We start from the raw sequence: 25,834 nt of genomic DNA, 5'->3' as shown, positions 1-25,834 counted from the left end.
TCTATCTTTTATTGGAACCTGAAACAAGAATGGGCGCTATTTCAGCAAGCAATGGACCGTTCCAGCGTTCCACTAAGCTCCGCCCATCGCTCACGTGAGCAAAACACGTGTATGAGCACTCCCAATGACATTCTGCACGATTCTGCCGCGCATGCCCGAGTTTGTCCGACCACAATCATTGCTGTGATTGGTCAAATGAGTGAACGCGCAGTTTGATTGACAGGCCGGATCGGTCCATTGTTTTGACATGATTGATAGCAAAGGTCTGCGCTCTATGGGTGCGTTCGATTAGCTTCCCTGTGTTGACCCGCGGTGCTCATTCGGGTGAGCCTCTGACAAGAGCTAATCGAACAATCTGACCCGGTTGATGAGCCCCTGGAATGACGCCAAAGCTATTTGTACGTACCAGGGGCAGATCGGGTTACCGGCCAACATTCCATTAAGTTTACATTGTTTTGATTGCCAACATTAATTTGTTAAGCAGTATTATCTGCTGAACAATTTTATAAAATTTGGCCCTGTCAAATCCCCACTGGCCAGTTGCAGGCAAAATCACTGGTTTTTATACAAGAATTCTGACGTCGTCAGAATAATCTGTTGCGCCCTCTTATGGTACAGTAACAGTGTACATGTGTAGTGTACATCACTTTTGCCGATAGAGCCTTCTCGGTACATATGTACATGTATATGGACCCAAACTCTGGAATAAACTTCCCAATCACATCAGGGACACAACATCATTCAACACATTCAAGTCACAATGACTTTTTATTTCTTCTGTGCATCAGCGCCTTTGAGCAAACTTTTGATTTAGGTACTATAAACGATGTGACCTATGTTTACATTCAAACCGCCCTCTGTTGACAAAACACTGTACACGTCATGTTTTGCCGGGCAAAAAGAACTGTAGTCATGGTAAGATTGCGTGTACATGTACTTTCTAGCTAGCTGCCAAAACACAAAGGTTTTGCCCGGCGGTATGCGCGCGAATCATGTTATGGTTTTCGAGTGACGTCAGAGGTCACATCGTCTATGCAAATTATTTATTTATGATTGATTGATTGAGTGTAACAGTAGATTTTATTATATAATACCTCTTCAGGTTTGACAAAGTAAAGCAGGTTCATTACATCAATACAGGTTAAGATTGTAGATTTTATTCAGATCGATCAATAAAAAGCACATGCACATAATAACAGTATTATGACATAATTTAATTTTAAAAATCTTTAAATATTGGATGAACTGCATCTAAGACTATCATTTGAGAACATGAAATAAATAGGAGTTTTGGTATTGTAACAAAATATAAAGGACAGAAATCTGAGTGCATTTCTCTTGTTTTCGTTTTGAATGTTCGTGTTGGGTATTGTAATATTGTTGTTTGTTGGCAATTACATGTACTCTGTTTTCCCATTTTTGTACCGTGGAAAAGTCAGAAACTTGTTAATGATAAGATCTGAATGGTTGCATCAGGGATACACAATATATTTTGTTTGTTTTATCCCCATACACTGATGTGTATTAAAAGCACTGATTGTATACTTAGTACTTTCCCACAGGTCTGTAAAAAAAACTCACAGGCAAATCACTCGGGTGGATTCAAACCCATAACCTTTGCATTGCTAGAGTATTATGGAGTATTACTGTTTTGAAACGTTGAGTTTCGGGGTGTCGTGGCCAAGCGCATAAGAGCATCGAACTCAAGCTCTGGTGCTTCTGTTCATCGGAGTGTGGGTTCGAATCCCGGTTGCGACACTTGTGTCTCTGAGCAAGACACTTAACTATATTTGCTTCTCTCCACCCAGGGGTAAATGGGTACCTGTGAGGGCAGAGATGGTTCTTGTGATTTATTTAGCCGATTAGCGCATATTAATGTTGCACAGGCTGCATACCCCCCCCCCCCCCAGTGATTTAAGGCCCAGTGACCAGGGGTAATAATGTGAAGCGCTTTGGGACGCCCTCCGGGTGATAAAAACGCTATATAAAAACGGGTTATTATTATTATTATTATTAAACCAATGGTTCTTTTCAGAACCACCCCAACTCATTTAGAGATCATCACCACATGGTATTACCGCAAACCTTTCTATATCATATTTCCACCATGCAAAGTTTTAAATCCTACCAAACAAATTCTTCAATGATGCAAATCTGCATTGCTTAAATGAATAATCTACCCGTCATAATGTTCAACCCTGAAATATACATGTGTAGACCATTTCCTTCTCTCTCATTTTCAGATACCAACAAATAACTCCTCAAAACGAATCTACCTGCCTTTCCACTGTCTGAGTATTATCACGAATCCAGCCTGCTATACAAACAGGGAGGTATATGACAATCTACCGCCACTATCTGAAACTGTAGAGCTGAGACGTCTACAGTTAGCTGGCCACTATTTGCTTACAGGTGATCAACCAATATCGCACCTGATCTTCTAGAATCCTTCTAGTGGACATCCAAATCATGGCAGGAGGAAAATGAGCTACCCAGACACCATCACCAAAGACACAAATCTCAATCCAAACGAAATCCAACAACTCATGAGGGATAAAGCAACCTGGCACCATTTCATCAAAGCTGCTTCTACTATTCTTATGAAGGATGATGATGATGATGTTCATGTACATGTATCACAGTGATTGTCTCATTTGATGGACTCCAACTTGTGGACCGTTCTCCTTCTACTTAATGGAGTCAGATTCCAACAAAGTAAATCTCAACACAAATCTTTTTGCCCGCTTTTCCCATGGCCTTGAATTACACGGAGGGCATGCCCTATGATGCCCTGGTCTTAGCATTGGTGCACCTTCAGAGGTTCCCATGCCCTATGATGCCCTGGTCTTAGCATTGGTGCACCTTCATGAGGTTCCCATAGACCTTCCATCCAATGGAATTCCCCTTTTAAGTTGTAAAGTGCCTTGTCCTCTCTAAGATGAAATTCAAGTTGTCGATTTCACCAAACTCTTCCTAACTTAGGATTAATCTTGGGTCGAGCTCAGTTCCGGATCTGAAAACGTAAGGACACATCGAACCCATCCTAAGTTCCGACAAATTACCCGACCTAACTCCAGGTAGGATTAATCCTTGCGGTTTGTGAAATGGGCTGCCGCAGTCCTGCTGTTTTCCACTGTCCGTATGTAAAACAATTCCAGCCTGTCATGTTTTACTACATGTCTGTTTAATCCGTTGGATCCTGAATTGTAGACCAATGACCTTCTCCCTAATGGAATTGTGGTCTTGGTAACAGTCTTGTTGGATTTCAGCAGCCACGTCTTCCTCAAGATCCTGTACAGAGAGAAAAACCAGTAGGCAAGAAAAACGTCCAGGTCAAATCTCAAACACCATCTTGCAGAATATTGCTGGGGTTTGCCTAGGTTTAGTAATAATAACATTAAAGGCAGTGGACACTATTGGTAATTACTCAAAATAATTATTATCATAAAACCTTTCTTGATTACGAGCAATAGGTTGAAGGTATAAAACATTGTGAGAAACGGCTCCCTCTGAAGTGACATAGTTTTTGAGAAAGAAGTAATTTTCCAAGAATTTGATTTTGAGACCTCAAGTTTAGAATTTGAGGTCTCGAAATCAAGCATCTGAAAGCACACAACTTTGTGTGACCAGGGTGTTTTGTTCTCTCTTTAATATCTCGCAACTACGACAACCGATTCAGCTCAAATTTTCACAGGTTCGTTATTTTATGCAGATATTGAGATACAGCAAGCGAGAAGACTGGTCTTTGACAATTACCAATAGTGTCCACTGTCTTTAACTAGTTCTTATAGTGCATTTTACAGTAACTTATCAAAGTGTTTTACATTAGTGCCCTGGTCATGGTACCAATAATAATCATAATATTAAACGTTAATAATTTATTGAATTCCTATTGCATTCTCTCCATAACCAGCCTGTTAGAGGGCGCATACCAGTAACAATGGCAAAAGAAAATCAAATTAATGTAGAAACACTCAGACACCAGTACAAATTTTAGGCAAAATAAAAAACAAAGCCTTACAGGCAAAAAAGGTGCATGAACACCATAAAACTATAAAAGCTGTAAAAACAATGAAAATTGGGTACAATAAAGCATTTAAAAAGTTCAAAATGTAAAAAACAATAACCCTTTAATCTTTCTGAGGTTCCCGGGGAGTAAACAACCCTGGGCTGCCCTGGCGCATTTCAAACACAATATCAACCTCTCTACCCTCGCAGGTAAAGCTGGGTGCATCACAAGCCCCGGTCAACGCTACAGTAGGTGCGCTTGATTAGCTCCTCTGTGTCGACTCCGCGGTGCTCTTTTGAGGGAGCCCCTGACATACCTAAAAAGAGAGCTACTCAAAAGATCACTCGCCCTCTTGAGGTGATGTCATGCACCTCGGGCCAGTTCCAATTGACCCGTTCCATAAGCTGAGCTCTTGGGCTGACCGTGGTGAGCCCCTGGAATGATGTCAAAGCTATTCGAACGCAACGGGGGCAGATTGGGTTGACCCGGGGAAGCTAATCGAACGCACCCAATATGGTAAAAGAACAAGAGCCTACCTCTATGTGTTTTGTCTTCTCCATAGTTATGAGCCGTCTACCCATATATGAACTGAGGGGCTGCTCACTGTTAGCGATCAACTTGAGGCATGGATGGTGGGGTACTTGGGCTTCGGTGTATCTTGAAGAAGGAAATAAAAAGTATAATAGATGCTAAATTTGCATCTGGAATGAAGAATATTACTTTTGTTTTTACCACGGCATCGATGTGTGCAAGCACTGTATACTAAGTACTTTCCCCTAGTCTTGTGAACCAAATCACAGGGCATATTACTTGGGTGGCATTCAAACAGACGACCCTTGCCATTCTATTGCAGTGTCTTACCAACTAGACCACGCAGATTGCCCGGTAGCTAGAGGCAGTTCAAATCCTGTTATTACTATTATTATTATTTATTTGGCATAAAAACACAAACAAAATACAAACATCAACCAAACAAAAGCCAGGGACATATGCCTGGAATTAAAAAAGTTTACCAAAGAAACTGTAGACCGAAGGCCTTCAATTCCAGTATCCATGGCCATGTATTAAAAATCTATAATTATTTACAATAAGTCTGTAAAGACCTTAAAACATTAGACAACAACAGAAATATGCTAAAAAGAAGTAACGCAGAATGAGCTAAAATTCAAAACAGGCAAATAATTAACCAAAACCCATCAACAATTGAAAAAAATAAAAAAATGTTTATACAAGATTTGAAATTGGCAAGAGAGACAGAGGTTTAGCAGCGAGTACGGCAATAATCAATACTAAATTTGCGATGGGATAAAGAATATTAAATTTTGGTTAAAAACAAAAGTGTTTGAAAGAAGAGCTTTTCAAGTTTTGAAGATTGTATTCTGTGAAGTATTCAGAATACTACAGAATGATAGTAAAAAGGCATCAATATGTACAGGTAGAAGGTAGCTTGGTAGAGCTGTAGAGCTGGTAGAGCGACGGCACGATAATGCGGAGGTCGTTGGTTCGAATCCCACTCCAGTCAATTTTTCTTTGTTCGACCCCAAAAGTCAAAGAATGAAATTGTGAGGTTTGCAGTTTTAAGAAACAGAATACTACTTGGGAGTGCCAGGTTTGCAGTAATGGTAATCTGTAATGGAACTCAGAAAATTTTTTAATGGGCGTTTCACAAAATCATTCCCTGTTGAAAGCGCCCTCACATGGTCAAAAATACTGTATGGTCATGGACTTACTCTGGTCTATAAACAGGTAACCAAAAGACGAGCCTGCCGTTTAGACAGAGATACTGAGCTGAGAAATTCAGCAAATCGGTGAAGATATCTGACAGGACGTAGGAGGTCTTTGCTGGAATGTGCTGCTCAGACCTGGATTGCGAAAATATGACAAAAATTGTTACATTTCAGAAAGATCTGTTTCATTTTTAAAGGCACTGGACACTATTGGTAGTTACTCAAAACAATACTAAGGATAATAACTGACTTGGTAGCAAGCAATGGAGAGCTGTTGATAGTATAAAACATTGTGTAAAATGGCTCCCTCTGAAGTAATATAGTTTTTTGAGAAACGGTAAATTCTCACTAAAATATTTTAAGACTTCAGGTCTGACGCCTTTTATTAGGCATCCGAAAGCAGACAAATTTGTGCAACAGGGGTGTTTTTGCCTTCATTATTCTCTTTCAATTTGATGAACAATAGAGTCAAAACTTTCACAGATGTTATTTCATGCATATGTTGGGATACACCATGTGAGAATACTGCCCTTTATTTTGACAATTACCAATCATGTCCAGTGCCTTTAAAGATGGTGGTTTGGCCTTGTGTTTACCAAGCCAGCAAAGATACACTTGTACTTACTGTTCATCAGTTCCTGTGGGTGTTTCTGTGGCTGGTCCTGTGTTTGATTCTGCGGATGGTTCTGAGGATTTTGCAGTCCCAATCTTTCTTGTTGATTCACGAATACCATATGGAGCTGACAAAAGGGGGTCATTGACAGGGTCAAAGGTCAAGGGGAAATACAATAAATCCTCACAGCTGTGAAGTGAATGCTCAGTTGTGTTAAATTACCCTCCAGCGATAATAATAATAATAATAATATAATAACAAAGTCTTAGGCCTATATAGCGCATTTCACAATAATCCGTATCAATGCGCTTTACATTAGTCCCCCGGTCATTGGGCCAACAACACCCCTTTAATCTTTCTTAGCTCCCAATAGGGAGTATACAGCCCCGAGCTGCCGTGGCTCTTCAAAAGCTTTTTCATTCACAATATCAACCTCTACCCTTGCAGGTACCCATTTATACCCCTGGGTGAAGAGAAGCAATTATAGTAAAGTATCTTGCTCAAGGACACAAGTGTCACGACCGGGATGCAAACCCACACTCCGGTGACTTAGCACCAGAATTCGATGCTCTTAACCACTCGGCCGCGACACTCTACGACCTCAGCGATGTGGTGTTGAGCACTGTGAACTCAGAAGTTTCCCACAGAATGCTGTAAACCTCTGTAGTAATAATGTATCTTCTGGCGCTCTCCCTATTTTGTCAATATCTTTGTCAATATCAAGGTGCCATTGCCATACGACCATTTAGGAGAAATTACACCCTAGTTTACAATAAAACCTGGGAAGCAGCGGCCAGGGATCAGCTGAAGGGATGCAACTTTCTATTTCAGATATCAAATAATTAACCACAAGTTAAAGTGAAAAAAAAATACTTACTTAAAGGCAGTGGACACGATTGTTAATTACTCAAAATAATTATCAGCATAAGACCTTACTTGGTCACGAGTAATGGGGAGAGGTTGATAGTATAAAACATTGAGAGAAACGGCTCCCTCTGAAGTGACATAGTCTTCGAGAAAGAAGTAATTTTTCCATGAATTGGGTTTTGAGACCTCAAGTTTAGAATTTGAGGTCTCGAAATCAAGCATCTAAAGCACACAACTTCGTGTGACAAGGGTGTTTTTTTTCTTTCATAGTTATCTCGCAACTCCGACGACCAATCCAGCTCAAATTTTCACAGGTTTGTTATTTTATGCATATGTTGATATACACCAAGTGAGAAGACTTACCAATAGTGTCCAGTGTCTTTAACCAAGGTTTGAACAAACCAATGACCTCTGGATTAAAGTGCCATCTCTACCAAATGAGCTATCTAGCATGATATTAACATCTTTGAAATTATGCTTCATTTGTTGTTTTCCTAATTCTAAATTCAATCTTTATGGAACACATTTTGAAAATGAAAAATCAACTTACGATCGGTAATGATGGCATCGAACAGAGGACGCTCCCTCCATACTTGACTGGAAAAATCAGACACGAGGACATCTGATACTAAATTAAAACTTTATGGAACACATTTTGAAAATGAAAAATCAACTTACGATCGGTGATGATGGCATCGAACAGAGGACGCTCCCTCCATACTTGACTGGAGAAATCAGACACGAGGACATCCAAGTAGAGATGCTCCAAGCCGTACTGTCTTAAGTTGGCTCGGATGTTCTCATCATCACCTCAAGATAATCACATAGAGTAATAATAATAATAACAATAAGGGAATCAATGTGTGGTGAAGAGGTTTTCAACTAGTGGTTTAATCCCAACGAGGCCTGGTTCTTGATAATTTTACCGAGACGAAGTCGAGGTAAACTATGAAGAACCAGGCCTCGGCGGGTTTAAACCACTAGTTGAAAACCGATTCAACACACTTTGATTCCCATTCATAAACATCATCACATTTTGGTCAAAAAGTAAAATAAATGCAAAAACTATAAAAAAAAATTATTGTTAAATGATTTCTTTCAACACAACACCCCTCCAGCTATGAAATGGTAAAACAACTCCTTATAAGGGCATGCTGTGCGTATCGCATGATGTGGCACAACTGTTTCAGCCGTTGCTCTCGACCAATAGGAATGAAGAAACTGTCTTATAAGTACAGGTGCAAGGTCGCGTGTCACGCCCATGAATTAACACTTTTTACCGGTCATAAACAAAGGTTAATACACACCCACGTGACCTGCTCTCCACCAATAGGAATAGCGAAACTGTCTGAGGTATTTATGAATAGTGGCCAATAGTGCTCATATTCATCACTGAGTGACACTCAAGGCGCTTCAACGTTGTATTACAAGTATTACAAGCATTATAAGTCGGTTGCATTACGAGCATTACGCAACACATGGGATGAAAGAAGTTCCAGTCCATACGAATGACGAGGCAGTAATGATTAAAGGAACACATTGCCTTGGATCGGTCGAGTTGGTCTTTGAATAGCATTTGTAACCGTTTGTTATAAAATTCATATGATTAGAAAGATAGTTTAAAAGTAGAATATAATAATCCACACAAGTATCACTCGAAATTGCGTGGTTTTTCCTTTTACCTCGTCGACAAACACGGTCAGCCATTTATGGGAGTCAAATTTTTGACTCCCATAAATGACCGACCGTGTTAGTTCGCATAGTAAAAGGAAAACCATGCAATTTCGAGTGATACTTGTGTGGATTATTATATTCTACTTTTAAAATATCTTTCTAATCATATGAATTTTATAACAAACGGTTACAAACGCTTTTCAAAGACCAACTCGCCCGATCTTAGGCAACGTGTTCCTTTAAGTTTTTTGCTTAAGAACATAAAAATTAATTGTCGAATGTGCACAGCCTTACCTCGATACCGAGGAACTCCTTTCCTACTCGTCTTCCCACGTCCGTGAATAATGTTTGCGTTGATGTCGCCCCCCATGACGTAACTCCCGAAATGCGCGGCAGCTATGAGCAGACTCCCTGTGCCAACGAACGGGTCAAAGGTCACGATACCGGGCTTGACCTTTGCTTGGTTTGCCATGAGGAGTGAGAGTGTGGCATCCATGCTTGTGTTGCCGATGAAGTGACGCTTCTTGATGGAGTATTGCTGTTCCAGTTGACGTTGGCCTTCGGAGATCTGGTCATTGGACAAAAAAACCTTTATGAGACCCTTTGAACTTTTTTATTTTGAATATTCAGTCAAACAGACACTCCCTTCCCAAGCCTATGTTTTGTACAATTGTGAACGTTGCGATTATTTTGAATGGTCCAGTAACTCAACAGGGCTTTAAATGAACCATGGATCAAAGGCCTGAGGTCAGTGAGTATAACGTCGGGCCTGTAGACTCGGGATCCAACAAGTCCACTGGTCTTTACTTAAATACTTTTTTTGTTGTTAAAATTTTACTCTAAAGTGTGGTGAACATAATTTCAATTCTGGTAAGCATCAAAGTACATTTACCCATTAGAACAAAAAATTACTCTTCCGTTTGTGTTGCTCAAATTAACATACTTAAAAGTATACCTGTTGTTTATATGATCTTCCCAACAAGGGAACTCGGCATGTACGGTCTTTTATCATTTTGATTCTGTCTTGAAAAATTTCATTCTGAAAAATAATGATAATCTACTCCAAGCCTGCATTTTTCACTTAAAATCAAGCTCTACTCAATCATGTCAATGTATGAAATATGTCTTTAAAGGGAAGGTACACGTTTGGTAATTAGTCAAAACAAACATTAACTTAAAAACTGACTTGGTAATGAGCATTGGAGAGCTGTTGATGGTATAAAACATTGTGGGAAACGACTCCCTCTGAAGTAACGTAGTTTTTGAGAAAGAGGTAATATTTCACTAAAATAATAAAAGACTTCTAGGCTAGCTAGAAGTCTTTTATTCCTATCTGAAAAAGTGAAAGCACACAAATTCATCCATAACAAGGGTGTCGTTTCTCTCATCATTTTCTCGCAACTTCGACGACCAATTGAGCCCAAATTTTCACAGGCTTGCTATTTTATGCTCATGTTGGGACAAACCAAGTGAGAAGACTGGTCTTTGACAATTACTAAATGTGTTCCTTCCCTTTAAGTCTGTAAAATGTAAAATCAACAAAACTCCAGACAAATACTCACCAAGCGGCCAAAATAAACTTTGTACGGTTCCTTCGGACCTTGATTAGGTACCAAGCCATAATCGGCGTACACATGAAATACATGCTCCGGATTCCTCAAATCAACTTTAGCTTTAAAGTCCAGGCACTCTGCAAGGCCCTCGATCGTGGCCAACTTCTCTTCCATTCCGAGCTTTTTTCCAAGCGTCCGCATTTTAAAACAGAAACTCGTCTCCGGAAGGTTATACGGTGCTTTGTTCTGCTCGGGAACTTTATTGAGCGACTCGTAGAGTTCTGACCAGGAGTTTCCATGGCCCCAGACTTCGATCATGAAGCGACCCAGCATCGTCCTACCCATGATCTTGTGGGCACAGGATTCCGAGGGAAGTCTGAGAAGGAGGAACGGATTCTGTGGACGAAAAATAATACCAATAGTAATTAAGATCTTGCTCATGGCGCAGTGAAATGTTGAAAGAAGGGAAAGTTGCAGAGTTCTCATAACATGAGTTTTGAGGGTAGTTTTAAACAAAGCTAGTGATTGAGAAAGTTAAAAGGCACTGGACACTACTGGTAATTACTCAAAATAATTGTTAAAAACTTACTTGGTAACAAGCAATTGAGAGCTATACAAAACATTGTGAGAAAGAAGTAAATTTCCACGAATTTGATTTTGAGACCTCAGAATTGGATTTGCAGGTCCAGAAATCAAGCAATCTATCAACTTCGACGACCTATTGAGTTCAAAATTTCAAAGGTTTATTATTTTATGCATTACATGTATGTTGAGAAACACCAAGTGAGAAGAATGGTCTTTGACAATTACCAAAGGTGACAGTGTCTTTAATCAGGGTTCGAAATTAGCGGTCGCCCGAACCGGCAAGTAAATGATTTTTCCACAAATAAAGGGTTTTCCGAAGACCAAAAATTACAGCCACAGTTATATATCGCTAGTCAGAAGATAAATGTTGGTAAGACTCTCCACTTTTTGCAGCAATTCCATCTTAAAGAAAACATTCTATAGACTTCAAAAAAACTTACATGGTGATCATACTCGGTGTCGTTCAACTCTGCTTTGATACCAAAAAATGAAGTAATGGCACTTAGTTCCTGTGTTGAGAAAATACAAAAAAGTTATATGTAAAAGTAAAACAGTTCAGTCGACTTTTGACCATAACAGGGTTCAAAATTACCGGTTGCCGATCGCCAAATCAGGCGCGGATCCAGGGGGGGGGGCATAGAGGGGCGCACGCCCCCCCCCTTTTTGTTGGGCAAATAACCAAAATTAAAAAAGAGGGAGAAGAAAAAAAAAGAGAAAAAAACAGGCGGGGGGGAGGGGCGACACAAAATAAACTACATACCTGGGTATTTTTTATAAAAAAAAGCTATTAATAACCCCTCGTAGGCCTACCTTGTACACTGTTTCATTGTGGACCACTATTATTTCACTCACACACATTGTCTCATGAGGAATTCGTTGTGAATCTGGGCGTATGGAAAGCATGTTCACCAAGTGTAAACATCAGCGCGAAATACCTGTGCCCAATTTCAGCTCCGTTTACCACCATGAATATTTTGGGGCCGCATCCTTTTTTTTTTACTATTTACTATTTTTCTATTTTTGTAAAAAATAATCCATCTTTTCAAAAGGACTGGCCATAGGAGCTTTTCCCGAATCTAACTTGATGCTCTCAAACACTTGTAACCGTCTGTTTCATAAAACAATATTAGTGAATGCCTACCAGCAAATCTTTTTAGTGTTATCCGACCCTGTTAGTGTTAGTGTTAACACAGGTCCTCATGCAACTATTAATAGGTTTCAAACTGAAGAATTGGTGGCCTGTTTGATTTGAAATACTTAGCGGCCATCTTAAAAAAAAAAGTAAATAGGAAATAGTAAGGCCCTCATCCTCCTCTTTTTTGAAAAATCCGGACGATCAAATGGTATTTTTGTTATTTGGCCTTATTTCCTCTGAATACATAGTTGACAGAGTTTACATTTTGCATTAAAAAGTGAGTAATCCCAACTTCATAAAAATGATTAATCGATTGGACAACAATACGATACAACTTAATAATAATATTTAAAATTGTTTTCAAATTTAAAGTAAGCACATTAAAGCCATTGGACCCTTTCGGTAAAAAAAAATAAAAGTTCACAGATTTACAAATAACTTACAGGGTTTACCTGGTAATGGTGAAAGACTTCTCTTGAAAGACTATTCCATGAAATGCTTTACTTTTTGAGAAAACATTAAAACAATTATCAATTCTCGACATTGATTGAGAATTACGGATTTATTTTAAACACATGTCATGACACGGCGAAACGTGCGGAAACACGGGTGGGGTTTCCTGTTATTTTTTCCCGACTCCGATGACCGATTGAGTTTAAATTTTCACAGGGTCATTATTTTATATATAAGGTGTGCATTGTGATGTATCACGAAGTGTGGGCCTTTGAACAACACTGTTTAACCGAAAGTGTCCAATGGCTTTAAAATAAGCAAAATGATTTTTGAATAATATTATTATTATATCCTCTGCTTACCAGTTTTCACGCTATTATGCCTTTTTCTTTGAATTGGAAAAAAAATAATGATGCCATTATATATCAACCGATGCCCTAATTATCTTCATTTGTTAATATTAAGTATGCAAACATGTATTAAAACTTGATGAATATTGAAATGTTCAAACCACACACCGATCTTCGATGACTTCAACTGGCCCCATTTGTTTTGAGTTTTTCCAGTTTTCACGGCAAACGAGAAAGTATGGTTTCCCGGTGAAGCCATACATGGAAGAAACATCTGCAGTGACTACAAGTGTTCTTTGAGACTCTGTGTATGACTGTATAGCCAGCAGTTGCCTTCATTTTATTCAAAATATATTTTATAATAAATTTTTTAAATTACCATGGAAACTTGCAAAATATAAAAAAATATAAAAAATATAAAAAGTGTGAATAATTACTGGCTTCCAAATCTGATTTTTATTTATTTTTTTTATATTTTTTTTCTTAATATTTATAATAAAGCGTATAAATAAACAGTGATAATTGAATCAACAAGCTGATGTTTAAATTTTAATATTAATAATAGTATTGATATGAGGGTTACAAAATAAAAATCTCCAAAAATATTAGAAAATGATATAAGGCACATGGCTTCTTTAAGCCTCGGTATTTTTTTTCCAGAATGCTCAGCAAAATATTCAGTCACATGATTTGATCATCGTGAATAGTGAATTGAATTAGTGTTTGATGAAACGTTTTCGGTGGGCAAATATTTTTATATGGCCTCAACATTATGACATATTTTTGTACCTTGTAGAAATGCCTAAAATACCAAACTTTTTGCATTTACGAGAGCAAATAACCAGTGGAGCCTTACATGTTCCTAAGTTTTGGTCAAGGGAGAGGAGACTCTTTGCTTGGCAAATAAAACCACACAATATCTATCTACGGACTGTTTACATCGCGCACAGAGAGGTAAAAGATTTGCCACGATTTTAGGGACACCTCGAAAACAGGACCTCATACGATATATAAATAGACCTTATGCATTGACGTCATCCAGCCGCCATCTTTGAGGTCAAGCGGTGAAGAAACAATCGAAACGCACATACTAGATTGGCCAATGAACAACCTCCTCTTGACCTCAAGGCGAGGGCGCCGTACTGAAATGACGTCATGTGCAAAAGGTCTATAAATAAATCTGTTTGTTGATTTTTTAAGAATTTTAAAAACAAAACAAAACTTTTAATTGACCATCCCGAACTAAACATGTGGTTTTGTTAGTGTTACTAGCTAGGCTACTGCCACTACATTGTACATTAATGTAATGTCGTGTGTTGTATGAGCTGCGCTGCACTTGCATGCGCTGCGCTGTGGTGCCATAAGTTGCATGCTGTCACGCAATGGCAAAAACTAAACAGGGGAACTAAAAATATTAATATTAAAGGCCATGAAGAATGAAGGCCTAGCCGTATTAATTAACGTTATTGTTATCATAAAAACACTCATGTGCCGGTTAGAATCCTTTCACATACACTGTATTTTGAATAAAAGAGCTTACCGCCAGTCTAAATTCAATGTGTTCCTGTGCAAAGCAGAGCAAATACTGTCGCATGGGCATGGAGGCCGCCATCTTGGAAAACATCGAGCCCAAGTTTCAGTGTAATACCGCAAACGAGCGTCACTAAATGTTAGCACTTTCTTTTTAATAAAATATTGATATCTTTCACTATTTGTCTTTATCTGTAAGTGACAAGCACACGGTGATCCAGGGTGTTTTTATCAACGGATTCTGAAAATTGTGTATGGTATGACTCGGGGTCAAGCTTAGACCTGAGTCCCCCCCCCCCCCCCCATCCCATCACCCCCGCCCCCGATGATGACGGTTGTTTACGGTATTTGACTCAAACTAAAGCTTGGAACTAGTAGTTTCTATAGTGTACGTGGTAGCATCAAATTTGGTATGTGGCCAAACAATTTATGATTTTCATGTTTTTGTTCGCTGTTGGTTGTCCATCTCGTTCAGTGTTCTAACTAAAATCTTCAGCAAAATGGAGAAAGAAGAGCCAGCAGTGGTGAGAAGGAAACTATCTGGAAACGAAAACACAGAGACTAAACCTACTTTAGAAAACATGGACAAGATTTCTGGTGAAAAAAGTCATACAAAAAATGAAGAGAATAAACATGATAAAAAACCAAGTTGCAAGGCGTACACCAAAGAAGTATCCCAATGGTTGATGCAGTATCGCACACACCAATGGATGCATTATTGCTCGCAACATGCTCTCATGATGGCACCATGTTTCTTCGGTTCACCGTTTTCACCTATGCCTCCGCCTGGAGCAGACACGCCCACCTCTCCACCAGGATTCCCATCGATGGGTGGGGTTGCTGCTGGCCAGGGCCCCGCCCCTTTTCCGGGTCAGCAGATGCAAGTACCAGCAGCAGCACAGTTTCCATTCACCTATCAGCAACCACCGACTGTTCCGCAGCAGCAGCAACAGCAGCAACAGCAGCAAACTCATCCTCAAATTCCTCAGTTAACAGGTCCGGCAGCAATGGCTGACTATCATTACAATTACAATTACATGATTGATAAGGAAATATTGTATAGTTTGTTGTTGATTAGGGAAAAGTTTCCGTATGGCGCCACCACTTTTTCATTCGATATAAAATAATATAGGAACTTATTTACCTGATTGATATATCCCTTTTTGTAAAAAAATGAGTGAAAAAGTGGTGGCGCCATACGGAAAGTTATCCTTGATTAGATTAGCCAACCTTGCTGGGCTGTTGTGGCTCTCTTTTTTTAACAAAGTCGTATCATAGTCGATGATAAGACCGAAGTAAAAAGAGAGCCACAACAGCCCAACAAGGTTGGCTAGTTGTTGATAATGTAGTTGCGATAATCTTAACTCTTTATTCTCTCCGACCATTGTCAGGAGGATGGAGGAATACAATTATCGCAACTAGTTTGTTGCATTATGACTTGTATGTACTGCGCCTAGGTTGACTCGGTCTGGTTCTTCTACTCCTTAGTTGCAGCAGACCCAATTACTGGGGCACTGTACTCCTTTTTTTGTTTAACTTGTCATTATCTGTCGTACAAACGATCAATAATGATGATTTTCAGACAAAAAGGGAGTACATGTACATTGCCTCAGTAAAAGACCCAAGTGTACTGTTGCAGTACTTCTAGAAACTATAGGCTCCCCTGTGAACCCCACAAGTACAGCTGCAGTAGCACTGACACTCTGCCTGCGCTACACTTAATTATAATGACTAAGTCATTAATACATGTATAGATGGTAGATTTTTTAATGATTTTTGGGGTCGAACAAAGAATTGACCAGAGTGGGATTCGAACAAACAACCTCCGGATTAACATGCCGGCGCTCTACCAACTGAGCTATCTAGCCCTATATTGGCGGTGTCCCTATTTTGTCAATTTGTTCAGGGGTGCCAGTTAGAAGCCATACAACCGTAAACTGCCGTGTAGCCAGGGATCACACCCAAATTACGATACAACTTGGGAAGCGGCAGCCAGAGGATCACCTCAAGTTTTTTAATTGATAACTTAAAATAAATAAAAAATTACAGGACTGATACAAATACTAAACATTATAAAAACATTAAAAATTAGTTTCATAAATTCTTTTTCCTTTCACAGCGAGTGAGTTCACGCTGCCCTCCTTGTACCGTCGCATCACGGCAGAAATAATCGACTTCGTCCTACTCTTCATAGTGAAGTTTGGCGTTACTCTGTTCATCATAGAATACATGGGCATTGTGTGAGTGTTTTACTTTAAAACTACCAGCAGATTTTGGTTGTTATTTATTTGGCTGTTAGTTATTTATTCTCTTTTTAAAAGAACTGGACGCTATAGGTTATTACTCAAAATAATTGTTAGCATAAAAACTTACTTAACGATCAATGGAGACATTTTTTTTTTTTTTTATTGTTGAGATACACCAAGTTAGAAGACTGGTTTTTGTCAATTACCAAAGGTGTCCAGTGCCTTTAAAGGGAAAGTACACTTTTGGTAATTGTCAAAGACCAGCCCTCTCACTTGGTGTCGATCTCAACATATGATGCATAAAATAACAAACCTGTGAAAATTTGAGCTCAATTGGTCATCGGAGTTGGGAGAAAATGATGAAATAAAAAACACCCTTGTTTCCGCACGTTTCGCCGTAATAAAATACTTCTAGCTGGAAGTCTTTTATTATTTTAGTGAGAAATAACCTCTATTTCAAAATCTATGCTACTTTAGAGGGAGCCGTTTCTCACAATGTTTTATACTACCAACAGCTATCCAATGTCAGTTTTTAAGTTAATATTTGTTTTGAGTAATTACCAAACGTGTACATTCCCTTTAAAGGTACAATATTTTTACCAATTCAACTGACGTCATCGTCACAAAAGTTTGGAGGTCATGTCTCACAAATCAACTTACAGGCAACCAGATCCAGGCAATCTCCAAGCCTCTAAGCCTTATAACACCCTTTACATACATTTATTGGTTATTACTGGTCTTTGAAAATGACAAATGAGGTCCACCTTCTTAAAGTTCACCTGTGCTTTGTCCAAAGATAAAATAAAAGTTGCTGAAATAATAAGCTCAAATGTTATTTTTAATTACAGAGATCCAAGTAGTTTCATGATGCGTTTCTTGATTGAAGAAATTGATGAAGATTCTACGTTTGAAGATCTACAACAGATGCTAGTGTTTGCTCTCATCTATCGGGTTGTGGTGTGTGGCTACGAGGTATGTGGACATTTTATTATTAAGGTTTCCGATGCTAACGGATACAGTTAGTGCGATGAATAGGTCATCATTATGACGTCATACACTACTCGCTATCTGCTATACGTAAGGTTTACGGATAGCTAAACGTGTGCAGATGCTTATCTGTTTGCGGGCGAAATCTCCCTATTATCTTCCAGTACGCACTAATCCTCAAATCAGATGCTCGAACCGTAGTGTGATAAAAAAAGCTATAATCTACTCCCAGTTTTTATATTGCACACTGCGTATTGTGAGTGCCAATGAGTCACGCTCTTCAAATGGCCAGTGCAAAAATTACATTCGTAACCTTGCGCGAGCAAAACCAAAAACAAGACCAAAACCTAACCTCAATGACTTAATGCGGCTGGAAGATAAATACGTTTTCGGGGTCGTTGGATATGGCACGCAGAAGCCCTTTATTTTCCTGTACATTCAACTTGCGCTTGTGTGATAGCTTATAATGATCAGAAGAATAAATTACAACATTTCTAGAGCGCTTAATATGTATGTCTCTAAACCACAACCAGAAAGCCTTGTTTGGGCGAACTTGCATAAAAAATAAAAAAATAAAAAAATTGGCTTTAAAGGGAAGGTACACGTTTGGTAATTACTCAAAACAAATATTAACTTAAAAACTGGCTTGGTAACGAGCAATGGAGAGCTGTTGATAGTATAAAACATTGTGAGAAACAGCTCCTTCTGAAGTAGCATAGATTTTGAAACAGAGGTAATTTCTCACTAAAATAATAAAAGACTTCTAGCTAGAAGTCTTTTATTTCTATCTGAAAGCACACAAATTCGTCCAACAAGGGTGTTTTTTCTTTCTTCATTTTCTCCCAACTCCGATGACCAATTGAGCTCAAATTTTCACAGGTTTGTTATTTTATGCATATGTTGAGATACACTAAGTGAGAAGACTGGTCTTTGACAATTATTAGTAGTGTTCCTTCCCTTTAAGTAATGATTTAAAAGTATCCAATGAAGGCATCGTTTGAATGGTGGTGGGTGGGTAGCTTGAAAAAGCATTGATCGCCATAGTGTATCATGTTGTTGGGTCCCAGGGAAAGCTTGAAATGAGTGCTGAAAGAAGAGCGAAGGCGTCGGTTAGCTGATTAGTGAAGATTAACAAAGGCCTAAGAGATCTTGGAGACCGGGGCCAAAATATGATCAATTTTATACACAAGAAGAAACATTTTGAAACAGATACGTTGTTAAATTGAAGGTCACATTTATCCAACTTCTTTCTTCTCCGCAGACTTTTTTCCTGAAGTACATGCACGGGCTTGGGAACACAGTAGGCGGAGCGACCCCCGGCAAGTACTGCATGGGACTGCGAGTTGTGTCATGCGATCGAGTACAAGGTCTAGGTGGGAATAAAGCACTGGTTGTTAGCCCAGAGAATTTGACGTACCTACAGTAAGTATGGATGCCTTACTATTTGTTCTTGTCCTTCATGCAATATCTTCCAAAGAGACCCAATTCTGCGCTTACAATCACCATTCGCCACTTACGTGCAAGCGCCGATTTTTTGCACTAGCTGCGTCAGCGTGAGTAGGATTTGAAAATTTGCATGGTGGAAATAAGATATAGAAGAGTTTGCGGTAACACCATGTAATGAATCTCTAAATGAGTTGGGGTTGGTTCTGAAAAGAACCGCTGGATTAACGCGTAAGCGTAGTCAAGTGGAGTATCTGCGATTGGCCTACTCTGTGTAATTTTGTAATGCCATTTTGCTGTTTTACCAAATTGATATTTTCATTTCAGTAATGTATCTACTTCTTTATCCCTGTATTTCATGGTAGGCCTATCTAATAAGTAATAGTTCTCTATTTGGGGGGCAGGCGTATCCCCATAGTAGGGAACAGGCCTGGTGACGATTCCTGTTTCTTTATCTTTTTCTTGCATTATTTGCATTTTAAAATGTGTTTTCGATCATTTTTATCTGAGGGGCACAATATGAATTTTAATTATCATCTTGTTATAGTCAGTTGTGCTATTTGTATATTACTTTAAGACATATATGGGGAGCCCGCTCCTTCTCACAATCTGGCCCATCACTATTGAACGAACTCCCCCCTAAACTCCGACAACTCACTACATATTCCAGCTTCAAAACCCATTTGAAAACTTATTTGTGTGCTTAACTATATTCTTTGCATTCTGGCTTCGGCATCTCTCCTGCGCCAGGAGTGTCTTTTAGACAGACATGGCGCATTATAAATTGCCACTATTATTATTATATGTTGACCGTAGTAGCCACAAGAAGCTTGTCTTGTAATGTCAAAAGCAAATAAATTTTCTAAAGTCTCCATGTTTTGTTTCTTTATTTTTCCTGCAGAGCACTTCTCCGAGCGGTCATCAAGAATTTCTCCATGGCGTTCTTTTTCCCAGCATGCATCACAGTTTTTTTCAATCCTCATTTTCGGGCAGCGTACGACATCCTCACACGGACGGTCGTCGTTTCTGTTCCCAATTGGGCAGAGAGACTCAGACCACAGAACAGGTAGTCAGGCCTGAGGTAGCTCATCAGCACAAGGTTCAGAATGTAGATAGTTCCCAATTGGGAATGGCTGGGCCGCTGGGGTAACATTGAATTTACATGTACTAGAAGTCTCTTTTCCAGACTGAATTCTTTGGGGAGGCACTACAATTATAACCCCAGCAGTTAGAGATGCAACTGGCTATTGGGAATTTGAAGAAAAAGAATCTAACGATAAAAAAACTTGTGCCCGGAATTTGGGTGATGTGATTCAAGCACCGGCGTCGCATTCAGTGTGAATCACGCTGGTAGTATACACTGGGACTGGGGAACCCCCAAAATAATGATGAAATTATAACAATAGGGTTTGAATTGTACACTGGACCGCTTGCCCAAGCCCAGTAGTTTTAGTGTAGGGCTAGGAAACTTGTGACCCCACAAGTTGGGCGGTCTTATGTTTTCAATTTAATAATAATAATAATACGTTTACCTCAGTGTGTGAGATCTGAACAGACACAATTTTCTTTTTAAATGTTGACTGTGAATTTGATAAAATACCTCTTAATTCAAATGCAGTATACAGGGTATGCAAAGGGGCAGATTAGATCAATCTTCTCTTACATGTCATCATCATCATCAGGCCATCTTGTCAGATGTCTTCTTGTCAGGCCATCTTGTCAGATGTCTTACATGTACATGTCTTATTATACACATTTTGACTGAAGTGCAATATTTATCAAATTATGCTAGTCTCAAATTTGAAACAGGAAAAGAAACTTGGAAAAGAAAATTATTTTTGGTTTTTTACCCATACACCGATGTGTGTTAGCCCTGTATACTCAGTACTTTCCAGAGTCATGTGAAAAAAATATCACAGGCATGTTACTCGGGTGGGATTCGATCCCACGACTCTTGCAATTCTAGAGCAGTGTCTTACCAACTAGACTACCGAGTTTGCCCGGTAGCTAGAAAGAAAGGAAGTTTTATGTACACGTAGTCGCTGTTCACTGTTCACGTCAAGAGAGGGGGCGTTAAAGGGAAGGTACACGTTTGGTAATTACTCAAAACAAATATTAACTTAAAAACTGACTTGGTAACAAGCAATGGAGAGCTGTTGATAGTATAAAACATTGTTGGGAACGACTCCCTCTGAAGTAAAGTAGTTTTTGAGAAAGAGGTAGTTTCTCACTCAAATAATAAAAGACTTCTAGCGAGAAAGCACACAAATTCGTTTTTTCCTTTCATCATTTTCTCGCAACTTCGATGACCGATTGAGCCCAAATTTTCACAGGCTTGTTATTTTATGGTTATGATGGACTACATTAAGTGAGAACACTGGTATTTGACAATTACCAAATGTGTACCTCCCCTTTAAAAGACTAGTGCCTGCTCAGGCACTAGTCCCGCAAAACGAGCACGACAGGATCACTCGACTATAATTAGTTCACCCCTCCCGACCGTGTTTCAGCCAATCAGAATACAGAACAGCAAGAGGTGTATTATAATGTGTAATATAGTTGTTATAATATACACATAATGAATGTTTATGAGTGCAATGGTGCGAATATGTTCATGAGTTGAAAGATGGAATGTTCTATTTAACGAGGCGGAGCCGAGTTGAATGGAACATTCCAGCTTTCAACGAATGAACATATTCGCACCATTGCACGAATGAAAAACATTCATTATTTGTTTTATATAACATCCAAGTAGATCTTTGTCATTTTGATTGAAAGATACAACTTTCAAAACAAACAAAGAGTAGGCCTACAATTTTTAATTGTAGAAGCCGAATGCTAGAAATTTTACTTATTTTTATGCCTTGCAGTAACACCTGCTGCGTTACCAAAGGCACGCGCACGCAGTGATGTTTTTACTCGGCTTTTTCGTTCCATCCGAAAAGTACCATTGCACGCTGCCAGCGTGAGTGACTCAGCGTGCAATGGTACATTTATTTGCTATCACGTGACGGACAATCCTCCAATCAAATGGCAAGGATCTGCTTGGGTGTTATATAAAAAAGTTTAATGCATGCAACCAGGGGTGGATTTCACAAAGGCAGTCCTAACTTAGGACTAGTCCTAGGCAATGCTAAGAGATAGGACCAGTCCTAAGTTAGGATGAGTTACTGGTCCTAACTTGGGACTGGTCCTATCTCTTAGTATTGCCTAGGACTAGTCCTAAGTTAGGACTACCTTTGTGAAATCCACCCCAGGACCTCTGGTCTTGTACAACAAATTGTGGTCCACTAAATTTGTTTAGCTCAAGCCTTCTGGTCTTGAGGAAGTTTTTTCACAAATTTGAGTCCTGCACAAACTGAGCATTTCTTCTTGTTTCTTATTCACCCTGTAGTTGGCACTTGTGCTGTTGGATGTGTAAAGGAATAAATAAACAAATGAATTAATAAATACTAAAGCCATTGGACACTTTCGGAACAGAAAAAAAAAAAGTTCACAGACTTACACATAACTTACAGGGTTTATAGAAGGTAATGGTGAAAGACTTCTCTTGAAACATTATTCCATGAAATGCTTTACTTTTTGAGAAAACATTACAACAATTATCAACGCTCGATGACGAGAATTACGGATTTATTTCAAACACATGTCATGACACGGCGAAACGTGCGGAAACAAGGGTGGGTTTTCCCCGTTATTTTCTCCCGACTCCGATGACTGATTGAGCCTAAATTTTCACAGGTTTGTTATTCTTTATATAAGTTGTGATACACGAAGTGTGGGCCTTTGGACAATACTGTTTATCGAAAGTGTCCAGTGGCTTTAAGTTAAATATTAAGTGGATGTTTCTAAAACTTAGTCAATTTGGAATGAAAATTAATATATTATTTGTATGTTTGGATACTTGTCCTTTTTTTTTTCGAGTTGTTTTCTCTGTATATTTAGATGAAGTCCATGATTGGTGTTAATTGGAAAAATGTGAATGTATTTGTTACATTCGAGTATTCACTATTAATAACAAACCAGTACTCATCAGGATTACCAACCAAATTTCCATTTGTTGCATGTTGCGTTCTTACTGGTACTGGAAATTTGGTTGACATTCGTGTTTTTATCAAGAAAGAAGTTTCATGCTAATCAAACTTGTGTGCTTAGCAGTGCTATGAAATTGGGCCCAGGTAGAGACCCCATGCACAACTCCCAATGCCTATTCTGTCCGCCATTTTGTCAAAAATCATGAACAAAATACTTGACCCCCAAAATGATAGCAATGGTCAGATGGTAGACGACGTGCATTGATGTCCGGGGTGCGTTCCATGATTACATGGGTTCTGTAGAAATCAAAAGACCGCATGTGTCAATGTGTCGTACGCTCCGCATACAGTCAGTGCAAAAATTACATTCTAAACTTTGCGCGTGGAGATCCCAAACCAAAAACATACCCTAGTCTCAATGGCTTGATGAAGCTGGAAAATCAGTCACACTCGCGCTCACTGAATAAAATAAAAAACGCGTCTGCAGAGTGCCATTGTATTGGACGCCGAAGATTATATTTCAACTCAACAACAGTAACTTACTCATTGAAATAGAACTTGGATCTAAAAAAAAATGTCAAAGATTTATTAAAAACTCAAGTTGTAAATATTATTGCTGTACAAAATAATGAATTATTATATAAATATATCTACACATTTCACCAATTTTTGTTAATCTGTTAAATCATTGTACTTTAAAAATGGTAAAGTTTTTAAAAAATACAAAAAGTGTCATACAAAAATACTATGTTATACTACTGACTAGATAACTATTAAAATTTGAATTTGTGGAAATTACAGAGATTACTAAGTGGATAATTTTTTTTATTTTTAGTGCCATTTTGTCTTGGGATTTTAAGCCATTGACGAGCTAGATTTGAATAGTGTCTGGTACAATGAAACCTATGATCACAAGTTAAATTTGAATTCCTAACACTACGGCAGTATGGAGACAGTTGCTATGTCACATGATTGCCACAAACCTTTACCTTGCAACTGTCTCTATAGTCTGAGGAATTGAATGTAAGCTGTAACTTTTAACTGCATGTAAGCAAGTCATTGTACAAGACTATATTCAAATCTAATAGGATGTAAAGGATGATCAAATAGGATGTAAAGCCGTTGGTCCCATGTGTTGTGTAACGCATCTAATAGAACCAAGTGCACTTATCGAAAAGAGAAGGGGTTCGCCCCGGTGTTCCTGGTTGTGGCTGCTTCATGTGCCGTAGCACCTTGTATACCCTTATAAGTGCTACATAATTGGGTCTCAGAATCCATCACTGCAATAACCTATCTTTATGAAAGTTTGTATATACTCAGCGCCTTGAGTACCTTGTTTGGTAGATACGTGCGCTATATAAGACTTCGATATTACTATTACCTCTATTAAAACTAAATGTTTTAAATTTACCACAAATATGACGGTAAAAGCTCTGTTTAGTAATGTAATTAATACTTAGTACTTAATACTTCAATATCTAGACCCATCTTTCAATGTCAGGGTCAGTTAAAAATGACAGTGCGGAAGTGTCGTGGCCGAGCGGTTAAGAGCACCAAATTCAAACTCTGGTGTTTCTGATCAGCAGAGTGTGGGTTCAAATCACCATTGCTTCGTCCTTCGGATGGGACGTTAAGCCGTTGGTCCCATGTGTTGTGTAACGCATGTAAAAGAACCCAGTGCACTTATCGAAAAGAGAAGGGGTTCGCCCCGGTGTTCCTGGTTGTGGCTGCTTAATGCGCCGTAGCACCTTGTAAACCCTTATAAGGTGCTAAATAAATGGGTCTCAGAATTCATCACTGCAATAACCTATCTTTCTGAAAGTTTGTATATACTCAGCGCCTTGAGTACCTTGTTTGGTAGATACGTGCGCTATATAAGACTTCGATGTTATATTAAGTTTTCTAATTATTTTGTTATTACTCTGTTTAAGTAAGGATTTTAAGCTACAAGCCCGGCAGACGAATTTACGACACGCTAAGATGAATCCTATCTCGATTTGGGACGAGTAATTTATCCTACCTTCAATGCGTCCTAATGTCTATGGGATATGGAACTTAACTCGTCTAATAACGTAAGTCATAACATTAATCCTAAGTTAGGAAGAGTTTGGTGAAAATCGATGGCTAGAGTAATGTGGAATTCCCCCTCAATCTGTGACATGTATCATGCTAACAATTTTGAGCAATACCCGAATGCTTCCACACATTTGGATACAAGTTTCAGACCTTTCTGCTGTCTGCAAAGACTTTCACCCCTGGTATTGACCCCTTGCACGCGCGTCATACGCGGCGACTGATGCCACGCTCACCATATTGGTGGTCAATAGGTTTCGAGTAAATGCAGCGTCGCCTAAAATGCGCACTTCTCTGAATAACACACATTGACATTGACCACCGAAATGGTGCATCCAAGATTATTCTGATAATGACGTCGGGTGAAATGGGTCAATATGGATGATGTAAATACGATGCTGATTGTGAGTTCTATGTTTGGTTTGTGTGAAGAGAACGTCAGGGCGTTGTCTCCAAGATCTTGGTCTCAGCTCTGCTGCAGCGACATTTTGAAATAGAGAGATATTCAGGCTCTTTTATTTTAAAAGATACGGGTACTTTTTCCCATAACCTGGT

At 39.0% G+C, this 25,834-nt stretch overlaps 2 protein-coding genes across 2 annotated transcripts; one reads left to right on the top strand and one right to left on the bottom strand.

The window, feature by feature from the left end:
* Window positions 1-2,052: 2,052 nt before the first annotated feature.
* Window positions 2,053-14,600, bottom strand: LOC117300878 (tRNA (guanine(10)-N2)-methyltransferase homolog). The gene is made up of 9 exons (XM_033784733.1): window positions 14,507-14,600; window positions 11,469-11,537; window positions 10,453-10,839; window positions 9,185-9,458; window positions 7,895-8,026; window positions 6,362-6,476; window positions 5,740-5,871; window positions 4,546-4,666; window positions 2,053-3,291 (listed from the first exon to the last, which is right to left on the bottom strand). The coding sequence occupies exons 1-9, from the start codon at window positions 14,588-14,590 to the stop codon at window positions 3,163-3,165; spliced, it is 1,443 nt and encodes a 480-aa protein (XP_033640624.1). The 5' UTR covers window positions 14,591-14,600; the 3' UTR covers window positions 2,053-3,162.
* Window positions 14,601-14,906: 306 nt separating this feature from the next.
* Window positions 14,907-21,064, top strand: LOC117300879 (protein FAM8A1-like). Its single transcript, XM_033784734.1, has 5 exons — window positions 14,907-15,492; window positions 16,616-16,736; window positions 17,591-17,714; window positions 18,991-19,151; window positions 20,074-21,064. The coding sequence occupies exons 1-5, from the start codon at window positions 14,997-14,999 to the stop codon at window positions 20,240-20,242; spliced, it is 1,071 nt and encodes a 356-aa protein (XP_033640625.1). The 5' UTR covers window positions 14,907-14,996; the 3' UTR covers window positions 20,243-21,064.
* The last annotated feature ends 4,770 nt before the right edge of the window (window positions 21,065-25,834 follow it).

The sequence above is a fragment of the Asterias rubens genome, chromosome 16, assembly GCF_902459465.1.
Source record: "Asterias rubens chromosome 16, eAstRub1.3, whole genome shotgun sequence".
In the NCBI taxonomy this organism is placed as follows: Eukaryota; Metazoa; Echinodermata; class Asteroidea; order Forcipulatida; family Asteriidae; genus Asterias; species Asterias rubens.
Note: the sequence above shows the minus strand (reverse complement) of the source record. Positions and strands in the feature narration are given on the sequence as shown.